At 44.0% G+C, this 18213-nt stretch overlaps 1 protein-coding gene across 1 annotated transcript; it reads left to right on the top strand.

Moving 5' to 3' along the window:
* Positions 1-663: 663 nt before the first annotated feature.
* CHRNA1 (cholinergic receptor nicotinic alpha 1 subunit) lies at positions 664-17645 on the top strand. The gene is made up of 9 exons (XM_064372851.1): positions 664-784; positions 5474-5619; positions 5730-5774; positions 7386-7495; positions 10375-10570; positions 11115-11352; positions 14952-15175; positions 16287-16526; positions 16851-17645. Exons 1-9 carry the CDS (start codon positions 742-744, stop codon positions 16980-16982), a joined length of 1374 nt encoding a protein of 457 aa, XP_064228921.1. The 5' UTR covers positions 664-741; the 3' UTR covers positions 16983-17645.
* Positions 17646-18213: the final 568 nt, after the last annotated feature.

The following is an 18213-nucleotide window of genomic DNA, read 5'->3' as shown; positions in this document are numbered from 1 at the left end:
TCACTTGAATCACAGTGCAGAGGATGTGGGCAATTTGCTCCAGCTAATGGTCCACATGGGATAGGTATTGCCTGATACAGAGATAGGGGTTGGAGCAGCCACCTTGGGGGCCAGTAAAGCCAGTTTTATGGAAGAAGCTGTCTTTGTTAAAAACCAAACCCAACCAACATGGGGACTCTCCAGCAGCAGATTCAACACCAGCTGTACTCTTCTGAAATCCAGGCAGTCACAAACACCCCAGACACCCTCAGCCTAACACAGAAGCAGAGGAAATGAATTGCCACGTTTGCAGAATATGGATTTTGGGTTTAGGACAAACAGCTATCTACTCAGACTAAATGATCCTAATCAAATCAACCCACAGGGATGAGGTTCTGCTTTACACAAAAGGGAGGGGGTTGGCTCACCCTTCAAAACAATTCCTTCCTTTCTATACCTTTTTTCCATTAAGATCTGACTCCTGGTACATTTAAAATATAATGCAGTTCATACTCAGCTTGTCGAGGGGAAGCAATTGTGTAAAGCCAGGCACATCTGTAATGGTGTACGGTCCCAGCAACTCCCTGGACTCCAGGGCTTAGGGCAGCCCAGCTGTCGCTCCCGCAAACAGGTGGTGTAAAACAATAGCTCCACTGAGCCGACTCGCCTTCCAAACCCTCCGGCAGCCAAGCACCCAGCCAGAGTGCCAGAGAGCAACACAGACCGCCGCTCTGCTCTGGTCCACGCCAGCTCTGGTACCCTATGGAGCCCCGGCCTCTCTTTCTGCTCTTCAGTCTTTGCACAGGTAAGTGCTGGGGTCAGGGGTGGGGACAGGGCTCTCCTTTGAGGCTAAAGTCCTGGAGGCCCCATAATCAAAGGCTTGCTTCTTTGATGACACCACAAAGTGTGTGGGCTCCCCAGCCAGAGGCTGCTCTGTCAGTTCTTCCTGATGTTCGCTTGATTGAGTTTTTGGATAAAGACTTAGTTTGCGTTATCTAATTAAAATAGGAACTGCTTGGCAAAACACTACAAGGTAGACACACACGTCTCTCCATCCATCATGCCTGGCAGCCAACTCACTCTTCTGAAAACTCTGCACAACTTACAGGACCTGGACCCCTTGTAGACCACGGTAGTGTCCTGGGGTTCATATATAAACAACCACAGAGACTTAGAATGGTGCCTTATCATCATCAGCAATGGAGTTAACAAGCCCGTTTACTGCTCCAGGAGAATTCTAATAATAAAGAGGACTGATTGACAGCTACATGTGCTGGAGATAGAAACCAGTTAATAATCGTAACTAAACTCTCTCCATAGAGACAGGAGTGTTTTATAATTTTTTTTTGTTTCTGGAGTAAAAAAAAATTCCTTATGAATGCATTCCTATCTACTTTTTTTTTAAAGAATGTTACTATATATAGGTTTGGGTTTGAATTGAAATTATAAACCTTGCACAGCGTTTGACCTGCATTCTACTCTGGAATGTGTCCTAACACAGCAGCTGAAACACCATCCTGAATCCCAGACTTCCGCTAGAGGGAAACGGGACATGTTTGGTGATTGCTTCACATAAAAGTTTACTGGTGATATCATCCCAACTGAGAAACAAGGTGGCTGACATCCCGTGATTTTTCATTTCTAATATTGCTCTGAAAAACACAGGCCTTCTGGGCAAGAGACAAAAAGCTTTATTATTAATTTTTTTCAATAGCAGAGTTGAGTGAAAAAGCCTAAACTCAGATAAATTATATCCTGTGGGATTTGGACTTTATCCAACAAAAGCTGGCCTGGTGTGTGTGTGTGTGTGTGTGTGTGTGTGTGTGTGTATGCACATGTGCACACACAAAACCACACTTACTGAAAAATTCTTAAATGGTACACTTTAATGTAAAAATCCTTAAGTGATCTCTTAGGATTTTGGTTATTGCTAACCAAAAATGCATGATTAGCTATTAAAGAAATATGTGATATATATTTAGGTCAAATCTAGAGTTTGCTGGTATCAATTCCCATGGGTGATTTATAGAAATTTAGAGCTAGATCACGCAGTCCAACATCCTCAATTTTTTATTATGAGAAAACTAAAGCTGACCTGCCCAAGGTCAATTAATTTATACGTTTTGGAACATGGTCAATATGAGACGTGGTTTATTACATGGACAGTCAGAAAACACAGCCTGAATTAGCCAAAGGTAGCAAGAGCTACAGGATCAGGTTAGGATAATAGTGGTCCATGGGACTAGGAACAGTTCAAAATTTCTTTTGCGCTGCCCAGGAGGCTATTTCCTGCATACAAATACAAATTGAACCAGTGTGGTACAAAAGGAACACTTTGAAATTGTAGTTCAGTTTCCCTTCTTAGAATCAGTCCTTTGTGGGCAAAATGGTCATTTACATCAGGGACGCTTTTCCTGTGTTAGCTTAGCACGGCATGATCTCTGCTCTATTTATACAGCATCTTTCATTTCAACTTTTTCTTCTCTTTGCCTCTGGAATCCCAAGTACTTCATTGCCATCTTTCTTGTGGCTTATCACTTTCCAACTTGTTCACAGTTATTTACATAAATGACAAATGTCAGTCTCCATGAGCATAGAAAGATGGATTCACTTTAGAATATCTCCAAGTTCCCCAAACAATGTTTTGCTCACAGTAAATGCTCAAGAAATATTTCATGAATGAATTAATGTTACCATCATCTGAATAAATACTCTAAATATAATTTTGCTAAAAACAGAGATTTGACATTATTTAATTTTTTATCTGCAGGTTTGTTTGTGCCCTATCTTTTTATAAAAGTATTTACTGTAATTCATTGAATCCATGAAGAACTAACCCAACTCTCCAGGCCATATTGGAGTTGCAAAGGGAATCATAGAGTTCTGGACTTTGAGTCCTGTGAGTTTTCTAACACTCTACACTGCTTTGGGGAGGAAGAAAGAAAAGGAAACCAATGAAACCATCTAAGAAATGAAGCCCTCCTTGGGAATTGTTAGAAATTCCTTATGGAAGGAATGGCCACCTCGTTATTGGCTAAGGTGGGAGAGGAGGAGGTGGCTGTCACTGGAATGCTGATTATGCCTGCTTCTCTTGACCTCCCCTTCCTCATAGTGGGCCGTAGGGTTGGTCTGCATAGTTCTCCTGCTACACAGTGCTGACCATCTGCTTATCCTCTGCTTTCTAATATGTTCTTCCTGTCAAATTGGAATGAACAGTCATTTAAAAATAAGCAACCCAGGGCAAGGCCAAAGCAACAGCTTCAAATTCAGTGGCCAAGGTGCTCAGTAATCCATTCCAGTCTGCAACCCCACCATGAAAGGATGAGGCCCAGGATAGAAGATGCATGGAGGACAGGATGGTCAAGTCCCAGGGGCTCAATGGGGTGGTGGCAAAAACTGGATCTTCCAACAACATATTCCCTTCGAGAGTCCTCAAATGCAAAATGTGGTTTTGGGGAAATATCGTGTGAAATATCTGCATGGTTGGGCACCTTGGGAGCGCTTGGAACATTCTGGGTTCAGAAAACTTGTGAAACTGGTCAGGTGAGGTGGTTCTTACCTGTAATCCCAGCACTTTGGGAGGGCAAGGCGGGTGGATGGCTTGAGCTCAGGAGTTTGAAACCAGCCTGGACAACATGGCAAAACCCTGTCCCTACAAAAAATACAAAAATTAGCTGGGGTGTGGTGGTGCACGCCTAGGTAATTTTTGTATTTTTTATAGAGATGGGGTCCCAGCTGCTTGGTTGGGGGAGGCTGAGATGGGAGGATTGCTTGAGCCTGGGAGGTCGAGGCTGCAGTGAGCTGTGATTGTGCCACTGCATTGCAGCCTCAGCAATAGCCTGTGGAAAGGGGAGATCTGGTTACATGAATGAAGGCAAATGGATTGTGTGTCTACTTCCTCTCCCAGCTTTGGACATGCAGTCTCTAATCCATGGAAGGCTTGAATTACAAAGATCCTTATAAGACGCTTGGGATCTGGAACACATTTTCTCATAGGAATAGTAGCACATGCCATTGTGAGTTTCCAGGACAGCTCACAACACACTGTTAGTATCAAGAGTTAGTGCAGGAGCACAGCACAGAATGACAGGATTCTAATCTGAGCTTTGCCTTTGCTGGTCACAGGACCCTGGACAAGTGGTCCACCCTCTCTGAATCTCAGGTGAGAATGTCTCCCTGCCTGCCTTGTCTGCAGCTGATGAAGATTGAAAAGAGCTGTAAACAGAAAAGAGGGCTGCAGGCTCTGAGAGTATTAGGTATTGCTCTCTATCCTGAAGGAAAATATAGTCAAGGTTCCTTGGAATCACTCATTTTCCAACTAGGAACCCCAAACCCAGATCAACAAAGCACAGTTTTCACTCTATTTTAACAACTTAACTGGGGCATGTATCTGCCAGCAATGGCATTTTTAAAAATCATAGTAAAACACCCATTTCATAAAATTTACCATTTTAACCACTTTATACAATTCAGTGGCATTAAGTCCATTCATAATGTTATATGACCATCACCACTATCTATTTCCAGAATGTTTTCATCATCCCAAAGGGAAACTTTAGGCACATTAATGATTCCCACCCCATCTCTCTCTCCCCCAAGTCCCTGGTAACTCCAAGTCTGCTTTCTCTCAGCATGGATTTACCTATTCTGGATACTTCACATAGATGAAATCATAGAAGACTTGCCCCATTGTGTCTGACTTCTTTCACTTAGCAAAACGTTTCCAAGCACCATCCATGTTGTAGCATGTGTCAGTACATAATTCCTTTTCATGTCTGCATAATAGTGCATTATATGGATATACCATAGTTTTTCCATCCATTTACCTGTTGATGGTCACTCCAGCTGTTTCTACCCTTTGGCTATTGGAAATAGTGCTGCTCTTCTTTCGAGTGTGGACCTAGGAGTGGGATTGCTGGATCGTATGGTCACTGTGTTGAACTTGTTGACTAACTGCCATTTTACATTCCAGCCAGCAACATATGAGGTTCCGTTTCTCTGTAACCTCCCCAACCCTTGTTATTTTCTACTTGTTAATTATGACCACTCTAGTGGGTTTCAACCAGCATCAGTTTTGGCTGTTCATGGCATCATGAGATCTGACATAGCCAGTGCAAGATTTCATTACACATGACCAGACTCTGAAACACGGAGATTAGCTTGTGTGTGTGTGTGTGTGTGTGTGTGTGTGTGCACGTACGTGCATATGTGTGCCTGGCAAGCTTGATTCAGCCAGGCTGTATTAAAGAATGTCACCTGTCCAAAATTCAATTGTGGTGATTTTCTGGCACACCCTACGGTCACCTGGGTAAGGGACCATACCAGCAACTGTACTTGGAAAAAAACTTAAGGCAATAACAGCTGCATTTGGGAGCCTTTCAACAAGGAGGCCTGTGTGCCTTTCATTAGCTGCTTATGCCTCAGTTCCTCATGTTTGTGTGTTTGGAGGGTGGGGAGCAGAATCTGACAGTGTGGGTGTCATCTGCTGTCTCAGCTGGCCTCGTCCTGGGCTCCGAACATGAGACCCGTCTGGTGGCAAAGCTATTTAAAGACTACAGCAGCGTGGTGCGGCCAGTGGAAGACCACCGCCAGATCGTGGAGGTCACCGTGGGGCTGCAGCTGATACAGCTCATCAATGTGGTGAGACGAGAGTGCTCAGGGCTGCCCTCACACCCGCACCTCTCACCCCAGGGTTTTCTCCCATGGGACCCCTCCCTCCCCTATAAAGACGATGCCTTATTTTTTTCCAGGATGAAGTAAATCAGATCGTGACAACCAACGTGCGTCTGAAACAGGTAACTCAGCCAGATAATTGCATGTATGTCACGTCATTTTTATTTCCCCTGTAATTAGACCTGGGCCCAGAGGAAATCAATTTGGGTAACAGGAATATGTACCAAAATGTTGAAATAGATATTTTTGAGATGGTGAAATATGGATCCTGTTTGATTTTGGGTTTTTTTGTTTGTTTGTTTTTTTAAACTTTAGGGCTTCTTCTGTGTGTATTAGTTTTCTAGGGCTGCCATAACTGGGTGCCTTAAACAACAGAAATTTATCATCTCATAGTTCCGGAAGATAGAAGTCTAGGTATTTGCAAGGTTGGTTCCTTCTGAGGGCTGTGAGGAAGAATCTGTCCTAGGCCTCTCTCCTCAGCTTGTAGATGACTGTCTTCATGTTCAGATGGTGTTCTTGTGTATGTGATATATAGGTATATTTAAATTTATATGAGTCTTTAAATTTCCCCTTTCTATAAGGACACCAGTCATATTAAATGACAGTCTATTTTAATGACTTAATTTTAACATAATTACCTCTGTAAAGAACCTGTCTCCAAATTCTGAAACACTGGGAATTAGGGCTTCGGCATGAATTTTAGGGGGACGCAGTTGAACCCGTAGCATCGTGCTGCAGTGGGCACATACAGGTGGAGTAGCCCTTTCCCAACATGCTTGGGACCAGAAGTGTTTCAGATTTTGGATTTTTTATTTTGAAATATTTGCATATGCTTACCAGTTGAACATCCCAAATCTGAAAATCTGAAATTCAAAATTCTCCAGTGAGCATTTTATTTGAGTGCCGTGTTGGTGCTCAAAAAGTTTTGGATTTTGGAGCATTTCAGATTTCAGATTTGGGATGCTTAATATGTATTACATTTTTTTTTTTTTTTCCTTTTTTCTGAGATGGAGCCTTTCTCTGTCAACCAGGCTGGAGTGCAGTGGCATGATCTCAGCTCACCGCAACCTCCACTTCCCGGGTTCAAGATATTCTCCTGCCTCAGCCTCCTGAGTAGCTGGGATTACAGGCCCACACCACCATGCCCAGCTAATTTTTGTATTTTTAGTAGAGATGGGGTTTCACCATGTGGGCCAGGCTGGTCTCAAACTCCTGACCTCAGGTGATCCACCCACCTCGGCCTCCTAAAGTGCTGGGTTACAGGCGTGAGCCATCTTACCCAGCCATTACTTTTATAATGTAGAAAAATATATGATACTTTTTAAAAACAATGTTTCCTGCTTGAGGAAAATGTTCATACTAGGGTCTTTCTCCTTTCCTGGTGGTGGACAGGGTGACATGGTAGATCTGCCACCTCCCAGCTGCATGACTTGGAGGGTTCCTTTGTTTTCTCATTTGTAGAATGAGGTCAGTAATCACTCTCACCTCATGGGATTGTGTGAGGACTAAATGAGTGAACATAGGTGAGATTCTGGAAACAGTGCAAGCACGTCGTCAGAGTTTTTTTGCTGTCCTTGTTTACTAAAGTGAAAGCTGAATTCTGAATCAAACTTTTCTTATGGAAGAACAATTTCTGTCAATGCTGAATTCCCATGCACATCAGGGTCCTTGATAACCTTAGATGTTAAAAACTGTTTTTGGCTTTTTAACTAGCAGCATGTCTTTGTTTCTAGCAATGGGTGGACTACAACCTAAAATGGAATCCAGATGACTATGGTGGTGTGAAAAAAATTCACATTCCTTCAGAAAAGATCTGGCGCCCAGACCTTGTTCTCTATAACAAGTAAGCAAACTGCACAGGTGGCAGAGGGCGCTCCAGGAGCAGGTGGAGAAAGCGCCCTAATGGAAGGGCTGCGCCCTCGGAATGCTTCTCACCACTGCTGATGTTGAATCACCTAGGATGGTGTCTCACACCTACCTGTAAACTCAGCACTTTGGGAGCACCAAGGTGGGAGGATTGTTTGAGGCCAGGAGTTTGAGATCAGCCTGGGCAGCATAGCAAGACAACGTCTCTACAAAATTAAAAAAAAGAAATCACTCTAAACCAAGAGTGAAGTTGATGGACTAGGGGTGCCATATGGAATCTCAGGTCTTAAAGAGAAAGGATTTCTGCAGCCAAATTCAATCCAGGCTGAGGGTGGGGGACATTTAATCCCTGAAGCACACGTGGCAACTTTCCAAGGCACCCAAACATCCTATCACTGAGTTCCTTGGAATCCAGTGTCCTCCCTACCAAATATTTGAGCCTCCTGGAGTTGTTACTCATTACGTCCTGAATGCCTTCCCAACACCCACTGCTGCTGTTGGCCTGGGATGCCTCCTCTGCCCGTCCACTGGGGCCCATGACAGCCTGCATGTTGTGAAATTATAATATGATTCAAGACACTCCAGTCTAATGACTCGTTCATTAGCATATACCCTTCATTTTTCAGGAAATGCTCATTTCAAAAAGCATCCTTCCCAGGCAGGAGCATGCGATACCAGCCCAGAGGATTTATGGTCTGACACTATACAACATGTGTAGTGTCCTTGTGTAGGGAGTTCACAAGCTGTGTGTCCTAGCTGGCTTAGGGAAGGTGACAGGGCTAGTGGATGAAAATGATACCCTTTAAGGCAGGCCCTTCCCAACTTTGATTTTTCGCCACATGTTGTCCAATTATAGTTGGGGTTCAAGCTTGAGCCAAATTATCTGATCATTTGCATAAACTTTTTGGACAAATGGGCTGATAGAGCAGAGTATCTTTAAGTTTCTCTTGCAGTAGGAATCTGAGAGGAGCAATTAAAATCCTTTGGTTCTTTTGCCAAACTCACTCAGGAACACCCTGGTGGAGAGAGAGCCCTGTTTTACCTGCTTATTAGAAGAGACTAAGACAAACCTATGACTCTCTGTCCTTTGGGGCTGTTTTGGGGGAATCCAACACCACACAGTTTTCCAGGTAAAAAGCCCACTTCAGTCCCAAGGAAAAATCAATGGGAATAAAATCTCTTGATTTACAACATGAGGAACCAACATATGCCATGATGCCCCTGAAATCCCACTGAGGCAGACCCCTCTCACCCATTCAACACCTATTCTAACACCCTGCCCTCTGCTAAATCCCCTGAACACAGGTTGTTGTTTAGGCAAAGAGTAAGTTACCCAGTGAATAAGGTCTGCAGAAGTGGCTTATTTTGTTTTTTCAGAACCTCCCATGGTGTCTTTTTAAAAATAATAAATCATTGCCAACATTTGAAAATTGAGAAATATAACATTAAAATATATTTTTTAGCTTCTCCAGGAAAATCCAACATTGAAACTTCCATATTACTTTTTTTTTTGATACCAGGTCTCTGCTCCATTGCTCATGCTGGAGTATTGTGGTGTGATCATAGCTCACTGCAACCTTGAATTCCTGGGCTCAAGCAATCCTCTGCCTCAGCCTCCCAGGTAGCTGGTACTACAGGTACATACCACCATGTCTCACTAGTTTTTAAAAAATTTTTAATAGAGATGAGGTTTTGCTGTTGCCCAGGCTGGTCTTGAACTCATGGAAATTATAATATGAGTCATGGACTCAAGTGATTCTCCTGCCTCAGTCTCCCAAAGTGGTGGGATTACAGGCATGAGCCACTGTACCTGGCAGCATCTGGCAATTTTTGATTTTAAAAATTCTAGGTTTCCAGCTTCTAAGGAAGAATCCAAATATCTGGCAAGATTGGGCCTTCATTCCCACATGGGCACCTCAGGGGACACTGCAAGGTGACACCTTCCTGACAGGAGAGAGGGGCACTCTGTTCAGCAGTGTCACCCTGCACTCATTCCTCACCTGTCTGGCCTTGACAGTATCTGACTTTGTGACTTCACCTCAGTGAGTTCTAAATAGTTCTTTAAAAAGTAGTAGGCCAGTCAGGTGTGGTGGCTCATGCCTGTAATCCTAGCACTTTGGGAGGCCGAGGCGGGTGGATCACTTGAGGTGAGGAGTTCAAGACTAGCCTGGCCAACATAGTGAAACCCAGTCTCTACTAAAAATACAAAAAAATTTGCTGGGTGTGGTGGTGGGTGCCTGTAATTCCAGCTACCTGGGAGGCTGCAAAAGAATTGCTTGAGCCCAGGAGGCAGAGTTTGCTGTGAGCCAAGATTGCACCACTGCACTCCAGCCTGGGCAACAAAGTGAGATTCTGTCTCAAAAAAATAAAAAATAAAAAAGTATTAGGCCCTTCCCTAACCTGCTTGTCACAGTAATGAGCTGCTGGAGGTGCTTTTTTGTAAAATTCCTGTGTGTTTTTTTTTTCCAAAGAACTCTCAGAATATATCAGGGAGGCGATAGATAGATATTAACATTACAAATACTCCTGATGACTGGAAAAATAATCTGGGATGCAGTGGAACCGTGTTACCTGTTATTTCTTTAAAACTGTGGGTTCCCATATTCTTTCCCAGATCCTCAAATTCAGGGCTTACTTAGAGGGTGTGCAGGGCTCTGTATTTTTAACAAGCACCCTGGTGATTCTTATTATCAAATCTGGAAAACATTGCAATAGATAAAAAGTGACACTGCCTGAAAGAGAGCTTCTATAATTAGCACCTGAATAATTAACAGCTGTCTCCTGTTCACATCCCCAAGCAGAATGGAAGGCTCATCTGTCACTTAGAGCAATTTTTCTCTTTTATCCCAACTGTAGTGCAGATGGTGACTTTGCTATTGTCAAGTTCACCAAAGTGCTCCTGGACTACACTGGCCACATCACATGGACACCTCCAGCCATCTTTAAAAGCTACTGTGAGATCATTGTCACCCACTTTCCCTTTGATGAACAGAACTGCAGCATGAAGCTGGGCACCTGGACCTATGATGGCTCTGTCGTGGCCATCAACCCGGTAAGTGGTGGCCACATATAATAAGGGTGGCTTCAGGAAAAGTGTGATTTGGGCCTCCAACTTTCCCCTGGATAATCATAGGCTCTCAGGACCAGTTAGAACTTGGGGTGTTATTCAAGGTAGAACATCACAAGTTCTAACTGGTCCTGACAGCCTATGATTATCCAGGGGCTTTCCGTACCAGTTAGCTGGTTCGAGTTATTTGGGAAGGGAGAACTAAATGGGAGCTTAAATTAATTTCCTACACCCAGGCTCAGTCTCAAAAATTTTGATGGAATGGGTCTGGGGTGGCGGTAGGGCATCAATATGCTTAAAAGCTCCCAGGTGACTTGAATGTGTAGACAAAATGGAGAATGCCACTAGTCCAAACCCCTTTATGTCATAGGAAAGGAATCTAAGACCCTAAAGCAGTAGTGCCTCAGAGTCCCTCCTAGGTGTGTGACCCACAGAGCTGGAATCTGTGGCCTTGTCACTGCTGGTTACAAAACGCTGCCCCCATCCGGGTGACATGCCTGGGATTTCCAAACTCCGTTTTCTTTCTCAGGAAAGCGACCAGCCAGACCTGAGCAACTTCATGGAGAGTGGGGAGTGGGTGATCAAGGAGTCCCGGGGCTGGAAGCACTGGGTGTTCTACTCCTGCTGCCCTGACACCCCCTACCTGGACATCACCTACCACTTCGTCATGCAGCGCCTGCCCCTTTACTTCATTGTCAACGTCATCATCCCCTGCCTGCTCTTCTCCTTCTTAACTGGCCTGGTGTTCTACCTGCCCACAGACTCAGGTGGGTGTGGTTGCCATGACTGCTGCTGCTGACGCTGATAAGTCTCGTGCTGCTATTTTGGGGAAAGCCAGAAATAATCATGTGCTAACAAACAGGCAGATCGACCCAAATCGTCATCACTGGGAGAGTGCATTTGCTGAGTGGGCGTGCGCAGTGGTGAGAGGTACTGCGAGTGGAGCTCACAGCTGGGGCAGATGTCCAGAGTGGCAGAGTCGAGTTGAACATGACCCTGAAGATGCACATTGTAGCTCAGGCTGGTTCAAGTGCATGAAGCGCCAATACCTATTTGCTGAATACCGTGTGCCCAGAAATGTGCTGGGTAAGGCGTGTGACCCCAGACATTTCTCATGCCACTTTTTCTATGAAGTCACTTTCTATATGCTGACTAATCCTGGTCTTGCTCCTTTACCCACTGCTCACCACCTGATTTTGCATATCTCTTTTCCAGATGGTGGTATCTTTGCACACAAAGCCCTACTTCCCAAGTGCCCGTTCTTCCTCACATATCAGCCTGGACAGCTTACTTACCTCCCACTGAGCAATCACATCTGTGACATAATTTTATTAAACAACAACAATCTACCAAAAAGGAGGAAAGCGCACCCGTATGCCTGCCACCAAGCCACTATTTATAAACAATTGATGGCAGACAAGTTCAGAAAAAAGAAAGATGATACAGATAAACCTCTAGCTATGACAGGTAGCAACTTTTATCAAAATGACTTTTTAAAAAAACCCACAAAAGTTTAAATCCAACTTGCCAATGAGGAAAAAAGATTATTCATTTACTCATTCGATGAACATTTGTTGAACAAATATTATATGGCAGACAGACGTAGAGAATAAGACAGAAAGTGCCTCACCCCACAGAATGCATGTTCCAGTGATTGCACTCGGGTTTTTGTTTTTGTTTGGAGACTGGGTCTCATTGTGTCACCCAGCCTGGAGTACAGTGGTGTGATCATGGCTCACTGCAGCCTCAACCTCCCATGCTCAAGTGATCCTCTCATCTCAGCCTCCTGAGTAGCTGAGACTACAGGTATGTGTCACCACACTCGGCTAATGTTTGTATCTTTTGTAGAAATGAGGTTGCACCATGTTGCCCGGCCAGTCTCAAACTCCTGGGCTCAATCTCCCCACCTCGGCCTCCCAAAGTGCTGGGATTACAGGTGTGAGCCACTGTGCCTGTTGTGCATTCATTTTTAAACAGATTATCACAAACACAATTTTTTTAAACTTTCCAATCAAATGATACTTTTTTACATTAAAAAAATAAATAAATAGAGATGGAGTCTTGCTATGTTGCCCAGGCTAGTCTTAAACTCCTGGCCTCAAGTGATTCCCCAGCCTTGGCCTCCCAAGGTGTTAGGATTACAGGCATGAGCCACTGCACACCGGCCCTCAGATGAAACTTTTTAAAGTAAAAACACTGTCAGGCATTATGGGAATGAACCAGAGTCTCTGGTTAGTTAAATTATATTATATATTAAATGACATGTGCTTGAAAAGCATGTAGGAGCTGGGTGCAGTGGCTCACACCTGTAATCCCAGCATTTTGGGAGGCCAAGGCAGGTGGATCACTTGAGGTTAGGAGTTCGAGACCAGCCTGGCCCATTTCTACTAAAAATAGAAAAATTAGCTGCACATGGTGGCACGTGCTTGTAATCCCAGCTACTTGGGAGGCTGAGGCAGGATAATCACTTGAACCCGGGAAGCAGAGGCTGCAGTGAGCTGAGATTGTGCCACTGCACTCCAACCTGGGCAACAGAGAATAAGAGAAGCCTTCCAGGCAGAATTACAAGACTCTGTCTCAAAAACCAAACCAACCAAACAAACAAAAAACACTATGCTTGATAAATATTGGCTATTATTATTAATCAATAAATTTTATATAACTGGATGAATATTTTGTATTAGTAATTGTCTTCTTTTTCACTTTGAAAGATTTTCCTACCCACCAGGTAGATTTGACAATTTCTTGTTTGCATCTACTCTGTATCCTATACATACATACATATTCTATACATATTCTAGCATCCGGAAGCAGCCAGTAGGGAAAGCTTCATACTTGAAAGCAGGGTAACACAAGGGTTACCAGGAGCACCACACAGCAAGGCCAGCCAGAAGCTTCTCTGCTGCATCTAAGGTGGTCAAGCATCACAAAAATACCTCAGTGCCATTCGGCCCCTGACCTTCCTGCTGCCAAGTTTGCCCAGCCAAAACCCTCCTGAGATCAAAGGGTCTACAGAAAAGAGGTAGGGGCTGGGGAAATCCCTGCTCCCTTAGAATGCAAAACAGAACAAGAAGTAAGTGAGAAGACAAACTTCCTCTTATATGAAAATGAGACAGTGAGTGGTGCAATACCACTGTATCAGAAGATCACTCGGGATGCCAAGTTCTCCTTGGCCTTTCAGATTTTGTCATTTTCTTGGGTGCTGGTCTTACAGCTTCCTCCTTTAATAACAGAAACATATGTGTACTTCCAGGATGCCCATTCATCTGCTGGGTGATAAGTAGGCCCGAGATGATTCTGCTTTATGAGGTTTGATGCATTCTGCTGCAAAAGAAAAAACTGCCACACTGAGTCTAGCTTGTCCACGCAGAGCCCCTCTCAGTTCCCTGAGTTCCACCAAGAAATAGAAATCTGGAGCATGAGATGAACCTTGTTCTGTTTCCTGCTTGGCAGCCTCTAATGAAAATGCTTGCCACTGGCTGCTGTCAGAAAAGTTAAGGCATGGAGGTCACCTAGGAAATTCTACAGAAAAAAATGCATTGAGATTTCCCAGAATAATGCTCTGAGAACATGCCAGTCACACTCCTCTTACCCTTGGGTTTCAGTGGTGAATGAGTTTGCTTGGGCTGCCACACAAAATACCGCAGACTGGGAGGCTTAAACAATGCAGTTCTGGAGACTGGAATTCTTTTTTTTTTTTTCTTTCTTTCTTTCTTTTTTTTGAGATGGAATCTTGCACTGTGGCTTGGGCTGGAGTGCTGTGGTGGGATCTCAGCTCACTGCAACCTCCGCCTCCCAGTTTCTAGTGATTCTCCTGCCTCAGCCTCCCAAGTAGCTGGGGTTACAGGTGCCTGCCACCACGCCTGGCTAATTTTTTTTTTTTTTTTTTTTTTTTTGTATTTTTAGTAGAGACAAGGTTTCACTATGTTGGCTGGGCTGATTTCAAACTCTTGACCTCGTTATCTGCCTGCCTCTGCCTCCCAAAGTGCTGGGATTGCAGGTGTGAGCCACTGCGCCCGGCCTGGAAACTGGAATTCTAAAATCAAGGTGCCAGCAGGGTTGGTTTCTTGTGAGACCTCTCTCCTTGGTTTATAATGGCCATCTTCTTCCTGTGTCCCATGGCCTTCCCTCAGTGCATCTGCATCCTAATTCCTCTTCTTATAAGGACACCGGTCATACTGGATTAGACCCCTGCCCCATATGACCTCATTTTCACTTAATTACCTCTTTAAAGTCCCTGTCTTTAAATACAGTCACATTCTGAGGTCCCGGGGCTCAGGACTTCCACATATAAATGGCGGGGTGGGGGGAACACTGCAGCCCATCCCAGATAGGTGGTTGTAGGATTTTTTTTTTGTCTTTCCAGGGGAGAAGATGACTCTGAGCATCTCCGTCTTACTGTCTTTGACTGTGTTCCTTCTGGTCATCGTGGAGCTGATCCCCTCCACATCCAGTGCCGTGCCCTTGATTGGAAAATACATGCTGTTCACTATGGTGTTTGTCATCGCATCCATCATCATCACTGTCATCGTCATCAACACACACCACCGCTCACCCAGCACCCATGTCATGCCCAACTGGGTGCGGAAGGTGAGTGGCCGTGGCCCCTGCAGACTCCACATGGTGGGGGGGCACAGCTACTGGCCTCCCCTTCCAGGAATCAATAGGTTTCTAGCTAACCCCTGGGGCTATTTAGGAACTGAGTTCTTTTTGGGCTTTAGAGAATTTTTGGAAGAAACTTTCTTTGGCCTCTTTTTAGGAATAAACAACTCTTGCAGCCTTCCCAGAGAGAAAAGAAAAACAGAATTAACAAAGCTCATTCCAAATTCAAGTTTAAAGAATCTCTTTGATTAGAAAAGATCAACAAACGCTGCCTTTTATTGAAATGCCATGACATTCTCGAGATTTCTTTTGTACGTCTTCCAATTTGTGAACAGAGTGGCTTACTTTTTGCTGGTGAAATCATCTGTTGAGAATAGAATGAGGGCGAGAGAGGTGGGGCTTCCTGATGAGAGAGGATCAAAAGTGAGTTTTACTGATGGACTTGGTCTCAAATATCTAAGTTATGAATTTAAAAATTTAACATTTTGAATGTCTTTTTTTGACAAAACTTTACAGAGACACTGAAGTCCAGGATCTTTTGTGTAGAATGTAAAATATTTGTCGGGAATTGACAGAAGCAGCTACTGTTCACAATGTACTCTTTTAAGAGGAGGGCAAGAGTCCCTGTTTCCATAAAGGCTATTAGATGACACCTGGCAATACTTGTACTGCAGTTTCTTCAGGAACAGGAAACAGAAGAAAAGAGTCTAGCTGTCTTGTGGGATATATCTGAAGTGGAGGGGCCCTTTCTTTAACTATTTGATCCTGGTGACACATTGCTAGGGCATTTTCCATACCCGTAGGGGATGCTGAAGCTTTTAAGCGCATCGGTGGCCTGAGGTCGATGACTGCACATGGGCTCCCTCCAGTGGCGAACTTCTCACATTACAGAATCATCGCTGTTAACCATAGTGATTTCACAGAACCCGGATACAGAGGGATCTTTGAAAAAATCTAGTATAGTTCTTTTGTTCTAAGGACAAAGAGGCTGAAAAAAACGGAATGACTTGCCCCAAATCACATTGATAATTCAAAGATAGAGTTTTATGCTTGCTTCACGGACAATAATTCTCACGCATGTATTTCTTTTTTATGTTAGGTTTTTATCGACACTATCCCAAATATCATGTTTTTCTCCACAATGAAAAGACCATCCAGAGAAAAGCAAGACAAAAAGATTTTTACAGAAGACATTGATATCTCTGACATTTCTGGGAAGCCCGGGCCTCCACCCATGGGCTTCCACTCTCCCCTGATCAAACACCCCGAAGTGAAAAGTGCCATCGAGGGCATCAAGTACATCGCAGAGACCATGAAGGCAGACCAGGAGTCTAACAACGTAAGCTCTGTGGCTGGAAATCAATGCCTCTGGGTTTAAATGTCCAAACACATGAGCACAGATGAGGGGTTTGGCTTGACAAGTAGGTGGCATGCAACGGGCAGCTACTGACCTAAGATGGACCATGGTGACCACCTCTAGACCACCTTAGTAAGGTATCATTTTGTAAATAATCTATTCAAAAAATAAAGATAATGCCAGCTAAGGGATAGGAGGACTTTGAGATCTACAAATTGAAGGGACCTTAGATGATGTAAAGCACGAACGTTGCGAGTCCAAAAACCACCTTAGGGAGACTCTGTCTAACATTTTCCTCTCTCCCAGGCGGCGGAGGAGTGGAAGTACGTTGCAATGGTGATGGACCACATTCTCCTCGGAGTCTTCATGCTCATCTGCATCATTGGAACCCTGGCCGTGTTTGCAGGTCGACTCATTGAATTAAACCAGCAAGGATGAGCAGAAACTGAGTTGAGCTTAGCTCTGCCCCAGAATCTAACAGAGCAGAGAAGGGCAGGAGAGGAAGGTTTGTCTACTTGCTACACTCTTCATTTATGCAACATGTAATATCCTGTACTCATTATTAATGATAAGACTTATGTTTATGTAAGTTTATGGCTTTGAAGTGTTTTCATATCGCTTCTCCCTTTAGTCCTGCTGTCTCCCTGAAGAGTGAACCTTCTTTCGTAAATGAAACTGATCACTAAAAAGAGTGTTCATTTCCAGTGTCTGGAAGAGTTTTGCTCAGGATAACCAAGGTTTTCTGTTGCATTGTCATTGCTGTTTTATTTATATGTTTACTTATTTTGTCTAACCGCTAGACTACTAAGGAGTTGCTGTTATTATTTTACAAATGAAGTGTATTCTTTGCTTAAGAGTCAGTTTGTACCTACTAGGAAAACTCCATCTACCAGTCCTAAAGAGATAAGTCATTTGATTTGGAAAGAGAGGAAGCCATAGAAATGAAATAAAATAAAATGAAAACTGCATCAAAAATCCATGGAGTTTTGTTTGTTTTTTGAGATGGAGTTTTACTTCTCTCACCCAGGCTAGAGTGCAGTGGCACGATCAGAGCTCACTGAAACCTTCACTTCCCAAGCTAAGATGATTCTCCTACCTCAGCCCCCCAAGGTAGCTGGGACTACAGGTGCACCTCGCCACAACCAACTAACTTGTGTATTTTTTGCAGAGACAGGTTTTTGCCATGTTGCCCAGGCTGCAAACTCCTGGGCTCAGGTGATCCGCCCACCTTGGCCTCCCAAAGTGCTGGGATTACAGGTGTGAGCCACCACCCTTGACAACAACAACAACAAAATCCATGTTTTAAAGCCGATTTCTAGACCTGGGAAGTCAGAGGAGGTTTGCCTGTCTCATATAGCACCTGGGCTTGATTCTCAGGGTCTAGAGGGAAACAAGTCCTAACAGTAGGGCACAAGCACTATGGAAATTGTCTTTCCTGGATGGTTTTACTCCATCCTCATGCCCTTCCTAAAATCCTGTCATGTCCCTATTTTACAAATGAGAAAACTGAGTTTCAGGGAGGTATGTTCTTTGCTTAAACTGGAAGAACTGAGATTTAAATCCAGACTTTGAGATTCCAAAACAACTCCGAGCTGGATCAGTCCATCCATTCACTGGCTCTCCCAGCCACCCCTGGCTTCATCAAGGCCATTCTGCAACTGCTCAGTGT

This window comes from Aotus nancymaae, unplaced genomic scaffold (genome assembly GCF_030222135.1).
Source record: "Aotus nancymaae isolate 86718 unplaced genomic scaffold, 86718_ANA_hifiasm-v0.15.2.pri h1tg000008l, whole genome shotgun sequence".
Lineage (NCBI taxonomy): Eukaryota > Metazoa > Chordata > Mammalia > Primates > Aotidae > Aotus > Aotus nancymaae.
This window is presented reverse-complemented; position numbering and strand designations above follow the sequence as displayed.

What these genes read in the sequence shown, in the direction of transcription:
- CHRNA1 (XM_064372851.1), top strand. Translation starts at nt 742, where the DNA reads ATGGAGCCCCGGCCTCTCTTTCTGCTCTTCAGTCTTTGCACAG. An exon ending in GCTCTTCAGTCTTTGCACAG is followed by an intron (nt 785 to 5,473) that starts GTAAGTGCTGGG and finishes CTGCTGTCTCAG; the next exon opens with CTGGCCTCGTCCTGGGCTCC. An exon ending in CTACCTGCCCACAGACTCAG is followed by an intron (nt 11,353 to 14,951) that starts GTGGGTGTGGTT and finishes TTGTCTTTCCAG; the next exon opens with GGGAGAAGATGACTCTGAGC.